Source organism: Marmota monax, unplaced genomic scaffold (genome assembly GCF_021218885.2).
Source record: "Marmota monax isolate L192 unplaced genomic scaffold, Marmota_monax_Labrador192_F-V1.1 WCK01_AAM20220418_F8-fsc02300, whole genome shotgun sequence".
NCBI lineage: Eukaryota > Metazoa > Chordata > Mammalia > Rodentia > Sciuridae > Marmota > Marmota monax.
Genome location: NW_026694287.1, coordinates 1 through 18,173, shown reverse-complemented (window position 1 = coordinate 18,173; position 18,173 = coordinate 1). Strand labels below are relative to the sequence as shown.

Below are 18,173 nucleotides of genomic sequence, written 5' to 3'. Positions count from 1 at the left end.
ACCAATTGGAAGAGGCCCAGGCTCTCACCAATGTTAGGAATGGACCCAGGTGAGCAGGGTCTACACCCCACTGAATCACAGTGTGTGCAGCTTGTGAGCACCAACCTCCCAGGGACGTCCTTGTCACTACACAGTCGAGAGCAAGGTACATGGAGAAATGTGGAGCTCAGTCATGAGTCACCCAAAGTCTTCCAGCACCTAATGAGCTTTGGGTCTAAGGGAATCTGCTCTGAATGACACAGATTGCAACATTCAGATGTTCCATCAAACTCTGGAACCCCAAAGCTGAACATAGCTTATGGTGACTGTACATGTATTTTGATTATAATTCTGTAACTTAGGGTAAGATATAGGTGTGGATAGCCTGCATTTTTGTGGTCTGTTCACACACACACACACACACACACACACACACACAGCCATTAGCATTCTAGCCTTTGGGGCGTGAGCCTGGTCACCAGTTCTCAAAGCCCTCTGTCATGTGTGAATACATCCTGCTCCCTGGAAAGCCCCACCACATATCACCCTGACTTCAGGGCTCCTTGGGCCTGGTGACATGCACCCCAGGCAGAGAATTGACCTTCCTTAGGGCACAGCCATTAGCCTCCCCCAGAGCAAGGTGTCTGCCCTCCCTCCACATCCTGGACACAAGCCTCACCATAGGAAGATGCACAATGAGGCCCCAGGTTGAACCACAGACCTGGTCACTCACATTCAGGGTCTTCTCCAACTGGAAGGGGTTTTCTAGGATGGGAACCTGCTCTGGGGAACGTGGGGACATCCTGGTCCTTCTTCCTTTTGCTGGAGGCTCCCAGATGTGAGGTCTCAGGGATTCGGGGAGGAAGACTTGGGGCAGCTGCATCTGAGTTCAAGACTCACTCTGGTTCTCTGTCCCCAGGGTTGTCTCCCTGATGCAGCTACAAGAGTGGGGACCTGAGTGGTGAAGCCCTAGTAGACATTGTCCCTAACCTAGGATGTTTCTGGATTCTCCATCACCAGTGGTTACTGCTGGAGGTTCATCCATCAGCCTCCTGCGGTTGCTGCAGTGAATGGGGCTCACTGATGGTAATGGAGGCACAACTTATAACCCCTCCCTGAAGAGTCGAGTCTCCATGTGCAGAGACCATGTAAGGACCAGTTCTCCCTACAGTTGAGATCTGTGACCGACCAGGATGTGGCTGTGCATGACTGTGCAGGACCACAGTGAGGGTGTTGTAGGGACAAATGAGGCAAGGCACCGACGATAGCAGGAAACAGTTTTATTTGGCTGCAGCCAGGTTCAGAGGGCACAGCTTTTGCTGTAATCAATCAATCCTCTGAATCCTGAGTTCAGGTAGTTTCAGAGTTTTATACCCACCGTGTAAGGGGAGAGGCTCAGAAGTTCACATAAAAGCATCTTTTTTCCCCCACTGTTCTGGGCAAGTTAACTATTCAAGGACCACACCTGAGAAGGGGGGAGCTTCTTCTCCCCTTTTTATTCTCCCCCTGCCAGCTGTTACCATGGAGCCCAGTTGATAACTTCTCTTATCTTAAAAATGTAGACATCTCTGTGAAGCTCAGCTCAGGGCAGAGGCCTTGTTTGCACATTTCTTCAAAGTACTATGCTGGATATGTTTGTGAAAAATAGTAATGGGGTGTCCAGCACCTGGAGTGCTGATATCTTCTCAGCCAGTGGTCAAGTATACAGGGAGACACAAAAATAGGAAGTTTATCTACATGGAACTCTTTTGCAGAGACTCTTTTGCTGACAGTGCTAAAATCAGTCTAGGTGAAGATTTCTGGAGAGGCCCAGTTAAGACTTTTCAGTGGAGAAAGGGGGTACCACTTCAAGAGTACTTCAGGGTGACCTCAGACACAAGCCTCCCTGCTTGGTAGTGAAGAACAAACAGGGGCATTAGGACCAGCAGGGAGATCAGGACCAGCAGGGGGTCAGAATCAGTAGCAGAAAATCAGGACCAACATGGGAAGCTCAGACCAGGGGTGGGGCTCAGGACAAGCAGGTGCACTGGGGAACCATGAGCGACAGGAAGAGACCAAGGAGCAGGTGCAGAGAGGAAGCTGGGAGTGAGGGGCTTCCTGGAGGCCTGTGGGGTTTCCTCTCCTTCTCTACCTTATAGAACCTCAGAGAACCTGCAATGCACCTGCTGTGGAGGACCTGGGGAATGTCCAAGCCCCTGGCATGGAGCAGACTCTTTGATAAATTTTCCTGCATTTATAAGTACATGTTTTCTTCATCTCATTCTTATTAATTTCTCTGAGAGGCAAACACCACTTGTACACAACTGAAAGTAGACTGCAGTCTGCACAACTCAAGGGCCTTTGGAGAATGGAAGCATCAGAGTCATTACCATCATCTGAGGGTCAGTCTGCTGTGTTGTCATCAAGAGGGACAGCTGCATGCAGGACTCTGTGTCTCTGATTAAGAATGAGGGCCTCATGCCTGTCCTCGTGCTCTGAGGACTTCCAACCCCTGCTGCACCATTGGACAATCCTGGGGAGGCAGGAGCATAGGTCTGGGTGCCTGAGCATGGCATGTTGGTCAGCTCAGGACACCTGGTCCACCCATCACCCAGCACTCTCCCTCCTGGGAGGAGAGCCCTCCTGATCCCTCCTGCTGGCTCTGCTGGGTCTTCAGGGTGAGCGTGCTGCCCACAGCCACCCTCTGGGTGAGGACAAACAACTGCTCCTGTGTCAGCCATGGCCATGTGCCTCTTGTCTCACCCCCTCCCTCTCCTGACCTTGCTCACCACCACAGCCACTGTCCAGCTCTGCCCCTGTGAGGCCAGCTTCTTACATGGACAGGAGAATGAGGCCAGGAAGAGGCTGTCCTTCAGGCCTGGCCTTTTCTCCTAGCACTGTAACCTAAATTGGGTTCCTCAGCTGTGCACCCCTGTGGCAAATGCCTGAGGCCACCAACAAATGAAGGGGAGCTTTCCTTTGGCTCCTGACTTCCAGTGCTCTAGTCCATGAAGAGAGGAGTCCACTGCATTCACACCTTTCCTGGGTGTGCCAGGGGCAATGCAGAGAGCCCACTGTGGGGACAGTCACTCACCTACTTTGAAGGACTCCAAAGGGAGAGAAGCAGAGATGGGGTCTGACAGTCCCCTTGCAGGGTCTTTCCACAGTGATTGACAGATATTCCATGAGTCCCCATGTCCTAAGGGTTCCCCACTCCCCAACAGCCCAAGGGTCTGAAGAACATCCTTATCACATGGAATTTTGAGAGGACAAAGATGCACACTAGTCATTCTATCCCAGGACACAAAGCTTTCTCATCCATCTCATAATGCAGGACACATTCAGTCCTCTTCCTTGAGTCCCTAAAGGCACAAATACTTCATCTTAGCTCAGAAGTCCAGTGAAAAGACTCCCAAAGATTCGGGGAAACCCTACTGTGTGCCTGAAAATCAAAGAGGGCTTCCATATTCCCATGTTTTATGTGAGGGCTCTTGGCAGCAGGGACTCTGACCCCTGACCCCCATCTGAACTCCCAGCCCTTCATTTCAATATTCATGTAACCCTCCCTGACCCTGTAGCTCTCACAGTCTGCCCCCTGCAAAGCCAGCATGGTGTGGCTGAGGACAAGGTCACCCTCAGCAGGGAGCAGGTCCTGGCCACCCTTGAACCAGGGCTGGGGAACCTCTGAGCCCCTTGCTGGCTGAACAGGGGAAACCATGCCCTGGGCAGTCCTGGGTCAGGAGCCCAGAGCTCTCTCCCACAGGCCCTGCCCTGGAGGGTCTTTCAGATCCTCATCTCTGCCTCTGAGCTGGGGAAGCTGGGCCTTGTTGATCCCTGGGGTCCTGACACCACCCTCCATCCTCTGGGTGCAAAGCCCTGGGCTGCTCCCAGTGGAGCTGCTGGCCTCCCCCTCCTGGCCACAGCTCCTGGGCAGCACCACAGGTGTGCTGCTCTCCTGGCCCAAGTGCAAAGCCCCAGCTCTGCCTGCACTGCCCCTCTCTGCCCCTCCCTGTCCTGCACATAGCCTGACATCAGTCAGGGGGTCACAGGCCAGGGCCTCACCTGTGCCCTTGAGATTGTCCAGCCCACAGACTGCTCCAGCCTGAGTGAGCCCAGCTCCCACCAAGTGTGGATCATCCATGAAATGGGACTCTGAGGATGCGACGATGTGTGTCCACCTGTGAGTTGTAGGAGGTTCAGGGGACCACACCTGTCCAGGGTAAGAGCAGAAGCCTAAATACTCAACTTGCTCTTGCAAGATATGAGCTGTTGGGCACAGTGGATCACCACTCAAGCTCCTGTGTGATTTCAGAACTGCATCATCGAATTCACCCTGATCCCTCTGTCCTGATTATGTACATGTGGAAAACACGTTAATGGATGATGTAGGCAGAATGGAAAAATACACAAAAGCAGTTTTATTTTCCAAAATGCTGCTGTGTGCTCCTAACTGCACCTGACGCTCACCTCTACTCTAAATTCTCCTCTAGGAGGCCTCCATCCAGAGCTGCTATATAGCAGGAGGACATGCAAATAGGGCCTCCCTCTGCTCATGAAAACCAGCCCACCTGACCCTGCAGCTCTGCACAGGAGCCCAGCCCTGGACTCCCAGCTCAGCCCACTCAGTGACCAGGACTGAACACAGCTGCTCACCATGGAGAGTGTGCTCAGCTGGGTTTTCCTGGTGGCTGTTTTCAAAGGTAATGAATGGAGAACCAGAGATCCTGAGTGTGTGTGTGGACAGGAGTGAGAGGAAGAGTGGATGAGTGCCAGTGTCCTGACCAGGCTGCCTCTGTGTTTGCAGGTGTCCAGTGTGAGGTGCAGCTGGTGGAGTCTGGGGGAGGCCTGGTGCAGCCTGGGGGTTCCCTGCGACTCTCCTGTGCAGCCTCTGGATTCACCTTCAGTGACTACTGGATGCACTGGGTCCGCCAGGCTCCAGGGAAGGGGCTAGAGTGGATCTCAAGCATTAGGTATGATAGTAATTCCATATACTATGCCGAATCTGTGAAGGGCCAATTCACCATCTCCAGAGACAACTCCAAGAACATGCTGTACCTGCAAATGAGCAGTCTTAGAGCAGAAGACACAGCCACCTATTACTGTGCAGGAGACACAGTGAGGGGACCTCAGGGTGAGCCCAGACACAAACCTCCTGCAGGGTGCCCAGGTCCAGCAGGGGGCGCTCAGCATACAGGACCTCAGAGTCAGACAGGAGCAGGTGCAGAGGCGGTGATGGTAGATTTCCTTCATCTGGAGGCCCCTCCTCTTCATGTACCAGCTTTCTAGGAGAGCTCTCTGGACATATTTTTCCTGCTAATCTCTTATATCTCTGAAGAGAACAATTTGGGTTTTTAATTTATACTTTCTTTTTTCATTGTTGCATCATAATTATAAATAATACTGCATTTCAAATGGACACAGCTACACAATCATGGGATATAATTTCTCCACTTCTGTCCCCTGCCATCTCCCTTTCCCTCCCTCCTCTTTACCCCTCCTTCCTGACCCTCTTTCCCTTTCTTTTCTCGACAGGTCTTTTCTATAATTTGGTTTCAGTAGTGCCTCTTAGAGCACATAAAGGGGACATCCACTGTGCCATCCTCACACAGGACACAGGAATGCTTCTTCAGTGTCATTCCACTGCTTGTCCCATTTCTGTTCCCCTACCTCACCCTTGATCCCCTTCCTCTCCTCCTGCTCCCTCTTCTGTTTCCAGGGGACTCCTCCCAGGACTTTCCCCTTTTGTGATCTGCAATTCACATTTGAGATTTAACACTTGACATTTCTTCCTCTGATTCTGGCTTAATAAACTTGATATTCTCCAGTTCCATCCATTGACCAAGAAATGCCACATTTTCCCTCTTCCCTGTGGCTGAGTGAAACACTGTTCTGTGTATACACCACCTTCCCTTTATCCACTCATCTGTTGATGGACATCTGGGAAAGTTATGTAATATGGCTGTTTTCAGGCCCACTGGTATAAACACTGATGTGGCTAGATAGCAGTGCTGTGCTGATTTTGGGTCTTTTGGATAAATACCGAGGAGTGGCAGCTGGGTCACATCGTGGCTCCACTCCTGGTCTTCATGAAATGTCCTTTCTGCTTTCTAGAATGGCAGCACTAATTTGAAGTCCCAGCAATAACACCTCCGTACACCTCTTTCCCACATCTTTGCTGACATTTGTTATTATCTGTGTTCTTGATGGTCGCCTTCTGATTGGACTGAGATGAATTCTCAATGAAGTTTTGCTGGGAGCCATTAGCCAAGTAGTTATGACAATTTCCTGGCCAGCGTACCCCATGTTGCAGTGACATTGAATGTAAGTGACCTTGCTCAAGGACCAAGGCAGATTAGGGTGTTCCCGGTTTTAAGATAATCGTGTTTAGGGCGTTCCCAGTTTAGGTTCCAGGTTTAAGGTTTAATATTATTCCTGCTGGGAATAGGGCGTATCCTGCTGCCTGAGTTCCCCTTGAGTTCTCACGGGATTCAGACAGTATATTTTGGAGATAGAAGCCCAGTGGAGGTGGATTTGGGCAGAGAACGTGGATTTCCCCAGAACGTGATTGTAGACGGCTGGTGTGAGTTCGGGAATAAAGAGTTGCTGTTTGAATCTACAAGCTGTGTGGTGGCTCGTGATTGTGTGCCCAGCCAGACTGCGGCATTTGTGCCCAGCCAGACTGTGGCAAAGTTTCAATTTGCATTTCTTGATTTCTAGGACTATTGAGAATGTTTTCCTATATTTGTTGGTCACTTACATTTCCTCTCTTGAGGAATATCCAATTAGCTCTTTCCCATTTATTTATTGGGTTATTTGGTCTGGTCATTAAGTATTTGGGGTTCAATATATATTCTGTGTATTTGTGCCCTATCTGGGGAGCACATGACAATGATGTCCCATTCCCTGGGCTCTCTCCTCACACTGTGGCTGTATTCCACTGCTGTGCTGAAGGTTTTAATTTGATAATGTCCCACTTACTGATTCCTGGTTTTGTCCTTGCACTTTAGTGACCTGGTTGAGGAAGTCAGTGCCTGTGTCAGTACAGAGGAGGGTTGGTGCAATATTTGATTCTAGCCATTGCAGAGTGTCCAGTCTAATTAGTCGATTTTTTTATTAATTTTGAGTTGATATTTTACAGGGTTAGGGATAGTGACCTATTATATTCTTTTACATATTGATATTCATTTTTCCCAGCACTCTCTCTTGAAAAGCCTGTAATTTCTGCAATATGATTTTGGAAACTCTGTCAAGTGCCATATCAGTGCACTTAGGTTGGTCTGTCTCTGTACCTCCTACTCTGTCCCCTTGGTCTCCATGTCTGCTTTGGTGACAGTGTCATGCTGGTTTAGTTACTGCAGCTCTGTCAAGTAATTAGAGGTCACATGTTGTCATCTCCAGGTTCACTCTTCCTGCTTAATCACTTTGCCTACTGTGTGTTTGTGATTTCTCCACAAAAATATTAGGACACTTGTCTGGTTCTTCTAAGAAGGTTGTTGGTATTTGTTGGAGATTTCACTGAATCTGTGTGACACTTGAGATAGTTTGGCCATTTGATTTTATTAATTCTGATGATAGCAGAACATGGGAGGCCTTTCCATCTCTAAATTCTTCAAATTCTTCCTGAGTTACTCACTATTTCCATTGTAGAGATCTTTCACCTCTCCGGTTAAATTTTTTATAAGTTCTTTTAAGATCATTTAGGATGGGACCAATTGCTTGATTTCTTTCTCAGATGAGTCATTTTGGAAATATAGGAAAGTGGATTATTTATCTGTGCATGATGTATTTAGCTCTATTGCTACAGTTGTTTATCAGATCTAGAAGCCTTCTGGTGGAGATTTTGGTTCTCCTAGATATTGGATCCCATCACTAGCAAGCAGCATATTGAGAGTTCTTTCTTTCCTCTGTAACACTTTAATTTCTTTGTCTTGCCTGATGGCTCTGGTTAGAGGTTTCAGGGACAATGGAAACAAAACCAACTTTCAAATAAACTAAGAGATGTTTTTTAGAAAACATAAAGAAGATTGAAAATCCCCTGACAAACTAAAGAAAATAAAAAGAAGAAGAGCCAATCAATAGAGATAAAACAGAAGATATTTCTACTGAAATCAAGAAATTAGAAACTATTTTTAAAATCATCCTCCAGAAAACTAGAAAAATGTAGAGAAATTGGCAAAATTCTAAATGCATGTGAACTAGACAAATTGAAGCACAAGAATCTACAAATCTCAAACAGAAAACTATGAAGCAATGAAGCTGAACAGCCATTAAAGACCTTCCACAAGAGGAGAGCCCAGAAGCAGAATGATTTGCAGTTGATTCTAAGAGAGTTTAACAAAGAGATGAGGCCAACCTCCTCATGTTGTTCCATGAAATGAAAAAGAAGGAAACACTGAAAATATCCTTCTGTGAAGCCAGTAATACCCGGATACCGAAACCAGACATAGAGACATCCATAGAGGAGACTTCAGACCAACATCACTGGTGAACAGAGATGAGAGACTCCTTAATAAAATATTGGCACCCTGCACTCAAGGACACACGAGAAGGTGGGGACCATGATCAGTGGGTTTCTCCACAGGGTCGGGAGGTTGGCTCAACATACAGATCAATAATGTCATATCCATCTGTGAGTGACCACATGAATAGAGGTGGGGACAAGAGTCACACCATCACATCAACAGACGGAGAACAAGAATTTTACAGAGTCCAGTACTTCATCATGTTTAAAAGACAGGAGAAACTAGAGGTACAAGTGCCTTTCCTCAACCTCATCAAGGGTACATGTGACAAACCCAAGGCCACTACCATACTAAATGGAGATGACCTTAAAACAGTTCCTCCAAGCTGAGGACAGGACAAGGATGTCCACTCTCCCACTCTGATTCTGTGGGGTCCCTGCACTGCACACATTGACACAGGAGCATTGTCACAGGAACAACATGCAGAGCAGCATTATTGAGGCTCAAGTGACTGCTCTGTGGTCACCAGGGTCAGAGGTGAGGAAGCTCTTTTCATCAACTCAGAGAGATTTCAGGGGGATTCACTGATTAGGACCACCCTCAGGATTCTGTGTAGAGCAAGCACCGAGATTGTCCAGGGTTCATACGATGGACACTGGGTGAACCTCAGGCCCATGGTCCTCCTGGCTCCCAAGGAGTCCCTGAGACTCAGCACTGTCCTCTGGCACTTCTGCTCTTGTAAATAGAAGGTGAGGGGCTGAGGATCAGGTGAGGTTCCAGCAGGGGGACAGGTAGCCCATCTGGGTCACCACAGCAGCTGAGCACTAGTGAGTGGCAGGGGAACCTCTGACCAGTCTGCTCACTAGTCCTGTCCTTGCCAAAGTCTGCCCACCCCAGACCTGGCACCTGAGAACAGGAGCCTGACTGCCCAGGTCCTGCCTGAGACTCCAGGTGGCCCTGCCCTGAATTGTCCACAGCAGCCCTCTGTGGGGCAGAGAGGAGGCCTCATGACATCCAGGGAGCAAGTGTGTCGAATCTTGTGCCAGGAGCTGCTGAGAGGGTGACTCAGATGTCCTCCACTGCTGCCCTGCTGAGCTCTGGCTTAGAAAACAGCCACCACCATGACCAGCACAGCCAAGAGCTCTCTGCTGTGGAAGCCCTCACCAGGGCAATCAGGACACAGCCTAGGGGACTCCAGACCCCAAGGGCCATTAGAGTTAGAGTCAAGTTCTCTACTTGGTCCTGTGGCCATAGCCTCCCTCCTAAACAATCCCCCTGAACCAATTTGCTGTTGCTATTTGTACAACTGCCAGGGAAGTGAACAGGAAGTACCTGCTTCCACACTTAAGTGGATGGCCAGACGTAGAGCACACATGTCCCCCTCAATGTCAATACATCAGAAGGACAGAGGTTAACAGGTCCCCCAAGTAGAGCCAGCATGGACCCCTTCACTTGTCCATGTTGACAAGGCTCATCCTCCTTCCTGGTCATCCTCCCTCCTGGTCATCCTCCTTCCTGGTCATCCTCCTTCCTGGTCACCCTCCTTCCTGGTCATCCTCCTTCCTTGTCATCCTCAGCACTTGGAAGAGGCCCAGGCCCTCACCATGACCTCTGGCCCATGAAGCAGGAGCAGGGCTGCTGGCCCCTCAGCTGTGGCTGTGTCCTCTGACTCTCTCCTGTGGTATTTATAACTGTGGGTGCACTGTAGGGAAACAGAGCACTGGAGTTGGTTTCCATAGTGATTCAGACCTGGATCAGGACCCCCATTTCTGTGGGCAGCCATTCCCCTTCCTGCCCTTCTCCCTCCCTGCTCCCCTCCTGGGCTCTGTGGTCTTTCTTCTATGTGTTGCACATGTCTGAGTTGGAGGTTCATGGATGTTCATGAAGGTGGAGTTCACTGTGCTCCTTCACATCAGCTCACAGCATAGATGGTGAGTTCCCTTCTGCTCTCCTCTCTTTAACCCTCTGCCCACCCACAGGCCCTTCCTGGACCCACTGATCTCCTTCTCTATTCACATCACCCTCCTCTCCTCTCCCTCTTCTCCAGCTTCGTCAATTGGGAGAGAAGATGGGCCCTTGGCTTCTGCGTCTGGCCTCCTTCATCAGCTTGATGGTCCCACTTCCACCTGTTTCCCAGCAAATGCTGTCACTCCATTGTCTTCCTGGCTGAAGACCCACTGTGCACAGACTCCAAGCTTTCTTCATCTACACCAGCCCCTGTAGGGTGCAGCCCGTCAGAGCTTCTGCTGGAAAGTTGACCATTTCATCTTCTTCATGAAGAGCCAGTGTTGCTTCTCTCCTGGGAAATCCTTCAAGACCTTGTTTTCCCATGAGATCTTGGGCCCAGGAGATGCCAGCCCTGGCAGATGCCCACAGGCCTTCCCTGAACAAGGGCATAACCACTTGGGCACTGCTAGGATGGTTCAGGGGATTCCTAGAGAACTGCCCAATCCCTGCATGAAAAGTTACTCCATCCCCATGTTGAACCTGTCCCCAGGGGATAATATCTACCTGTTCCTCCATCCTCATGGTGGCCCAGACCCCAGGGGACAACATCTGACAGGTCCCTCTATTCACATGCTCTCCCTGTCCCCAGTTGATTCTGTGTGACCTGTTACCCCTCCCCGTGCTCACTCTATCTCAAGTTGATAATATATAACATATTGCTGCCTCTGCATGCTAAACCTGTCCACAGGGCATGATATCAGAGCTGTTACACCATCTGATACTTGACTGTCCCCAGGTATAATATCTACCTGTTACTGTATTACCATGCTGCCCTGTCCCCAGTGGATAATATCTGACCTGTCCCTCCATCCCCGTGCTGGTTAGTCCACAGTAGATGACATCTGACCTGTTACCCCATGCTGGCCTGTACCCAGTGGATGTTATCTGAACACTTACTCCTTCCCCACGCTGGTCCTGTCCACAGTGGATACTATCTGGCCTCATAACCCATCTACACACTGGCCCTGTCCCCAGTGGATACTATCTGATGTATAACCTGATCCCCATGCTTGCCTATCTACAGTGGTGATACCTGATCTGTTACAGCATCCCCATTTGGCCTGTCCCAGTGGATAATATCTGCATGTATAAAACTAACCCTACCTAATTCAGTTAGAGTGGCATTGGCTGTCCTTAATAATTCATATGCTCCTCTGGTGAAGCCATCTGCCCTTGGCCTTGTCTTTCCTGGGTTTTAACGCATGATGTGACCTGTGTGTCTGTCCCTGCTCTGCTCAGGCTGCCTGCTGCTCCTAGGATCAGCTGGGCAGGGTGCACAGTTCTGGAAATTCATGCATCTGCTCCTGTATGTCCCCCTGTGGTCAGGGAAAAACAAAGAGGTGGCTTCATGACCAGTTGTATTCCTAAGGGCTCAGAAACACCTGGTTGAGCAGATGTTATGTCTTTCATTCTCCCCCCTCTGTGTCACCCATAACATAAATTATTCTTTGCTAAATGGTGGCTGAAGAGTCCCATGGGCTCCTTGTTCTTTCCACCTGAGGAGTGCATTCTCTGCACCTTGGTCAGGTGTTCCTGGAGCAGCTGGGCCTCACAGTCCTGGGGGCTGAATGGTGCTGGGGCCACTCTGGCAGCCTGGACAGCTGAGGAGCTGCTGGCAGAGCAGCAGAGGTGCAGCCCATCTGTCCCCAAGGGCTGCCTGGGGTGGGCCTCCAGCAGGCCCAGGTCAGCAGTGCAGCAGGCCCCATGAGTGCAGAGGTGGCTGTCAGATTAGAGGACAGCACAGGGCAGGCGGCACCTGGGGACAAGGGCGAGATGCTCTCAGCACCCAGGGCTGGCTTTGCACCTCCACAGGGACTCTGTGCAGTGGCAGCTCATGGCCTGCTCAGCTGCACTGGGGACCTTGTTAGGGGTTACAGGTTCCTGCAATGCCACCTGGGGTCCTGGGAAACGTGTCTGTCCCTTACAGCTGGCCCTGCTGACAGCATGCTCTGCCACTCAGGGAGGGCCCAAGGCTCTTCCCCCCTTTGTACAAGTGTGGACTTATGGCCAGCTGCGTCCTGTGTCTGCAGGTGGATGGACAGCTCCTCCCTGACCAGCACACAGCTGGGTAGGGAGGCTGAAGGGAGCAGCAAGCCAGCTGCTTCCCAGGACCCTGGTGGGGTCCCTGCATGGCTCTGTGCAGTGGAGCCTGGTGTGGAGCCCAGGCTGGCTCTGCTCTGTCCCCACCACTGCTGGGGCCTGTTTCCCAGAAGTTCCCAAACTGTGCTGAGGGCTGTGGGGCTCAGTGGCTCCAGTAGCACAGGTACCCCCTGTCAGGGGTGAAGGATGATTGAAATCTACTTGTGTGGCAGGGCCTTGGCAGACACGGTGGTGGTCCTGGACAGCAAGAGCCTCTACACACCTCCCCCCTACCTGCACATGAGCCTCTTACACAATCAGTTATTTTCCTGGGATCTTTATGTCAATATGAAATGAGGAGATTAAATCCCCTGGAAACTGACCAGGTGGAAGGATTACCAGGACCAGGAATTTGCTGTCATGTTTCACATATGTGGTGGCCCAGAAGCCCACGTGTGAGACAAGGGTGAGAGGACTAGATTACCAAAGCTCAAGCTTAAAGTGGATTAATCCACTAACATGGATTGACTTGCAGCAACTGTAGGCAGGTGGGGCGTGGCTGGAATACTTGGGACACTGGGGTGTGTGTGCCTTTGTGGGACACTCTGTGTCCCTGTTGTATGGAGCTCACCTGCTTCCTGGTGGCCATGTTCTGAACTGCTTTCCTCCTCCACGCCCTTCTGCCATGGTGTACTCCATCCCTGGCCAGAGCTAAGGACTTGCCATGTTGCACTCCAACCTCCTAAGTCATGACCCAAAGGAAGCTTTTCCTTCTATGTGCAAGATGCTCTCAAAATTTCGGTCAGGTGACAAAAAAATGTCAAAATTTTGATATGATTTTGGGAGGTTTTTTTTATGGACATATCATACTTCCAGTAACTTTTTTCTGATTTTCACCAACAGATTTTGCTGAATGGTAAAAGCAAACAAGCCCTGACACAGATGGGAGAGTTGAGGTGGGGAAGACTGTCACACCAAGGGCTCCACCATTCCCAGATCAGAGAGCGGGATCATCTGAAGGTGTCTCCTGTTTGTTATGCCTAGGAAAACCTACCAGGTTATGGGGTCGGCCTAGAAGAACAACTTTCTAATCAAATGATTTGCTAGGACTTGCAAACTTCACTCAGGGGCTCACCTGGATTTGCAGGTGGTGAAAACATGGAGACCAGCAGGTCTCACCTGAGCCACCCAAGGACCAGGAGGTGGGTGCTGCAGGCTCAGTGTTTGCAGGGAGTTCATGGTCAACACCACAGGGAACATGGAGAGGAGCCCACATGTCTTATTAGTGTGCTGTGCTCACTCAGTTAGGCAGGAGGTCAATTCCTGAACCTCATCAGGAGGTCAGCAACTACACCTGCCTCTCAGTGACCCCACCTCACTAAAGACAGTGTCCACTGTTTTCTCCAAATGCTGGGCTGTGGGCAAGGCAGGTCTCACTGCAGTGATGCTGCACAGGGAAGGGGACTGAGCTCCTCCCTCACCCAGCCTGCCCTGCATGCCGTCCTGTCTGCTGTCAGCCTGGCTCTGCTGCTCTGGGGCACTCAGGGGCTCTCAGCCTCAGGCTGCAGCTGAGAGCTGCCTCTGCCCCCAGGACTCTCCCCTGGCCCAGCACCTCCATCCTGTCCTCTCCTGGTGGAGACCAGAGGGCAGGACAGGTGAGGGGAGGAGCTCAGGGCAGATTCCCGCCCACTGCTGTCCACAGGCATTGGCTGGACAGTCAGGAGGACAAGCAGGGCAGAGGGTGGGGAGGGCAGTGGGCACACAGCAGGAAGCCCCTCCCCTCCTGAGACCCTGCTCCCTCCTCTCCTGCTCAGTCTGTAGCCCCAAATCTCACAGAGATGAAAGAGAAGAACTCGTCCTGAGAACAAAGGAGGCTCTTCTCCTGGATGTGGGGAACCCCATCCTCAGCCCTGGGCTCTGTTCAGTCATCACTGAGGGTTTCTCCTTCAGGGCTGGGAGGTGGACCTGGGCCTCTTGCATGCTGGGCACGTTCCTGCCACTCTGACACCCTCCCAGGTGCAGGCAGGAAGGGCTTGGGGGAGGCAGGGCTGGGCTCAGGAGGGTGGGCTCCCCCTCTGACAGCCTTCCAGCACCCCTGAAACCACCTGCTCTCCTCTCACAGGTAAAACTCCACCTGGGTTCAAGACAGGGACACATCTCAGGAGCACAGAGGACATGGGCAGCCTGACCTCAGCCTCTCCAGATATCAGAAGAGCCTCACCCACATGCAAATCCCTCCTCCTGCCCTGGGTTCAAAGGCCCTCTGGGCTGTGGGAGCTCCCAGCTCTCTGCTCAGACAGGGCTGAGGTCTCTGGGAAGGCAGGTGTGGTCTAGAAGATGAGGCTGCTGGGTCTTGTCCTGTGCCTGGTCACAGCTCCCCAAGGTGAGTGTCCCCAGTGTCAGACCTGGGTCCATGGGGAGGTTGTGACTACAGGTGACTAACAGGGAGTGACTGTCCTTGTCCCCAGGTGTCCTGTGCCAAGTGCAGCTGCAGGAATCTGGACCTGCCCTGGTGAAGCCCTCGCAGACCCTGTCCCTCACCTGTGCTGTCTCTGGATTCTCCATCACAACCAGTGGTTACCGCTGGAGCTGGATCCGTCAGCCCCCAGGGAAGGGGCTGGAGTGGATAGGACGCATACGTAATGATGGTGATACTAACTACAACCCATCCCTCAAGAGCCGAGTGTCCATCTCCAGAGACACGTCCAATAACCAGTTCTCCCTGCAGCTGAGCTCCCTGACCACTGAGGACACAGCCACCTATTACTGTGCCAGAGACACAGTGAGGGGACCTCAGTGTGAGCCCAGACACAAACCTCCTGCAGGGCGTCCAGGGCCAGCAGGGGGCGCTCAGCACACAGGGAGCTCAGGGTCACCTTCAGAGCAGCAGAGGAGAGTGGATGGTTTCTCTCCAGGTGATCAGTGTCTCCCTGGATCCCATCATGGAGAACCTGGAGGTCTCTTATGCCTCAGATCATCCCATGCTGTTCTCTTATGGAGTCAGGAGTGTCTTTCTCCACCTGTCTCAGGTCAGGCTGCACAGTACACGTGTGAATCTGTGTGTATATATCTGTATGTTATGTGTGTATGTGTGCAGGAGGGTTGTGTGTGTGTGTGTGTGTGTGTGTATGTGCGTGACACTGTATGGGTGAGACCCCTGGAAGGCAGACTCTGCTACCTTGTCACAGTGCTGTCCCTGAGCTCCAGGCCTGCCCCCTTCTCCAGCAGCCAGTCCCTGGGCAGCTGCAGAGGACTCACATGGGGAAGGCTCAGCAGGCTCTCAGACACCTCCACCAATCACAGCCATGAACCTGCCCCTGCCAGGTGCTCTTTACACATTGACCTGGGCTCACCCTCCCCAGGGCAGGCAGCTGTCAGTTCACACCAAGGCTGCAGCCTCCTCTTCCAGACCAGAGGATGGGATCCCAGAGTCCTCAGCCCATGGGCACACACACACACTCAAACACACACACACTCACTCACAGAGAGTCACATACACACACACTCTCGCTCTCTCTCACACACACATGCTCTCTCTCTCTGTCTTACACACACACACACACACACACACTTGAAATGGAAACCTATGTCTCCTACTCATCCTACCACACAGTGTCCTTAGTTGTCATCATAGAAACGTCCTTTGACACAGTGGTTCTCCTGGTGACTGCACAGCTGCCCTCCACCCTTGGCCACATCTCCTCCTCATCTCTCCCTGGTGACCTCTCCCACCCTGGTTCATGGGTTGCCTGAGCCTTTCCCTGGGCAGGTGGTGCCCTGCATGTGGATGTGGTGTCCACGGGTCCTGCTGCTGCTGGGCTCCACCCCAGGGACCATGGCAGTGTCTGGAGTCAGTCTGGGTGTCTGCAGGGCAGTGGGCCTCTCCTGGCCCTGGGTGGTAGAGAGCTCCCTGCTGCCTCCCACCTCACAATCCAAGAGCCCAAATGCCAGCTCTGCCAGGCTCAGGAACCTGTGTCCACCTGATGCCTCATCTCAGTTCACCCCACAAAGTGAATTGGCTGTGACTCACTAACCTGGACCCCTCAACACACCTGGTCTCAGGGTGCACAGAGGGCACTGGATCCAGTCTTCACACCTATGTCCCTGGAGTGTGGGGTGAGTGACCTTAGTGTGCACCTAGAAACGAGCAGGGTGCCCACAGCAGAAGCAGAACAAGGTCCAGGCAATGCCACACACCTGTGGGAGCTTGAGCCCAGATCTGGCCATCCTGAGGTCCTTGAAGATGACTTATAGTTTCAGAGGTCGCAGTGCACAGTCAGCTGACTCCACAGCTCTGGTCCTAGGTGAGGTAGACCATCATGGCAGAAGGGTAACCAGCTCAGGATATGGTAACAAGGAAGCTTAGATAGAGCTCTGCTCACCAGGGATAAAATCACAACTCCAAAAGCACACCCCCAGTGACCTACCTCTACCAACACAGCCTTCCTACATTTGGTTGCCACCCAGGTGATCCACATCAGTGCATGAGTCCACTTATTAGGATCCAATGCTCAGGATCTAATCTTTCCACCTCTACAAATCATTTCATTGGCTCACACGATCTCTTGGGGACACTTCATTTCTAAACCTTAGTGTTCTTCCCCAGGCCCCCAATGTTCAGGCACATCTCACATTTCAAAATGCACTGAGCCCACCTTCAAGAGTCAGCACTGTCTTAACAGCCCCAGGGTGACCCAAAGTCCAGGTAGAGAATCTCTTCTGAGGCTTAAGGCAAACTCCTCACTGTGGGAGTAAAGTTCAAAACCAAGTTACAGGTGTCTGATATATAAAGGTGCAGAGTCAACATCTCCAGTTTGAAGTTAGAAATGAGGCATAGAATAAAGGGATGGGAACAAAGGGAGACCAAAGTACAGATGGACAAGCAGGTCCTGTAGCTCTGTGTCCAGCACCTGGGGCACATGGCATCCTGTACTTTACCCACAGGGCTGTGCCGCTCAGTTCCAGGGACCTTGCTGGGTGCAGCCTCATGGCCTCTCTCGGGGCTGGTCTCTGCTGGATTCATGCAGTTTCCTTGGCATAAATTCCATGTTGCTGGCATCTCTTAATGGGGACTGTGCCCCTGGATTTTCAACCTTCTTCTCACATCTCCATGCCCTGTCCTCTCAGGGGCAGACCACAGGGACTGTGACCCTCCAATCTCTGACCTTCCCACCTTCCTTGGAGTCTTGTTGGAAGACCTGCCCCTACATCCAGTGTCCAGCAATCCTGCAGACCTGCATCACGTGGTTGGCTCCCAGGTCTGCCACCATCTCCAGCAGTGACCTGGCCTCCTGGGACCATGGCCACAGTGGCCTCTGCCTGCCTGGGTGGCTGAGAATGGTGAAATGACTTTCTACTCCCCCTGTGCAAGCAGGGTGTCCCCGTGGTCTCTTCTCACCTTGAGCCTGAGATGGGGGTGGTCCTGCCAATTTCTGAGGTGCTGTAAAGCCATCTTTTATCTTGTTTCCAGGGAGAGTATTTAGCATTTCCCTAGTGACAGTGTGGTCTTGAACAATCCCAGTTTCTTTAGCCTCAGTTGCACTCACACATTTCTAGCTGTACTGCAGGATTTCCACACCTTTCTGCTCCTCCTCCTCCTCATTATCACACTAAATGGCTAAAACCAGGCAGCCTTCTCCATGCCTCTGCCTGAAGGCTGTGCTGTCC

The 18,173-nt window shown here is 51.5% G+C and overlaps 2 gene segments (V, D, J or C); both read left to right on the top strand.

Annotated features, from left to right (window-relative positions):
• Positions 1-4,547: 4,547 nt before the first annotated feature.
• Positions 4,548-5,103, top strand: LOC131425053 (immunoglobulin heavy variable 3-74-like; the record flags this gene model as incomplete). The annotated part of the segment is given in 2 exon segments: positions 4,548-4,658; positions 4,763-5,103. Coding segments are annotated over 2 exon segments (387 nt in total), but the record flags the coding sequence as incomplete, so codon positions are not given.
• A 9,656-nt stretch (positions 5,104-14,759) lies between these two features.
• On the top strand, positions 14,760-15,284 carry LOC124108947 (immunoglobulin heavy variable 4-61-like; the record flags this gene model as incomplete). The annotated part of the segment is given in 2 exon segments: positions 14,760-14,889; positions 14,975-15,284. Coding segments are annotated over 2 exon segments (356 nt in total), but the record flags the coding sequence as incomplete, so codon positions are not given.
• Positions 15,285-18,173: the final 2,889 nt, after the last annotated feature.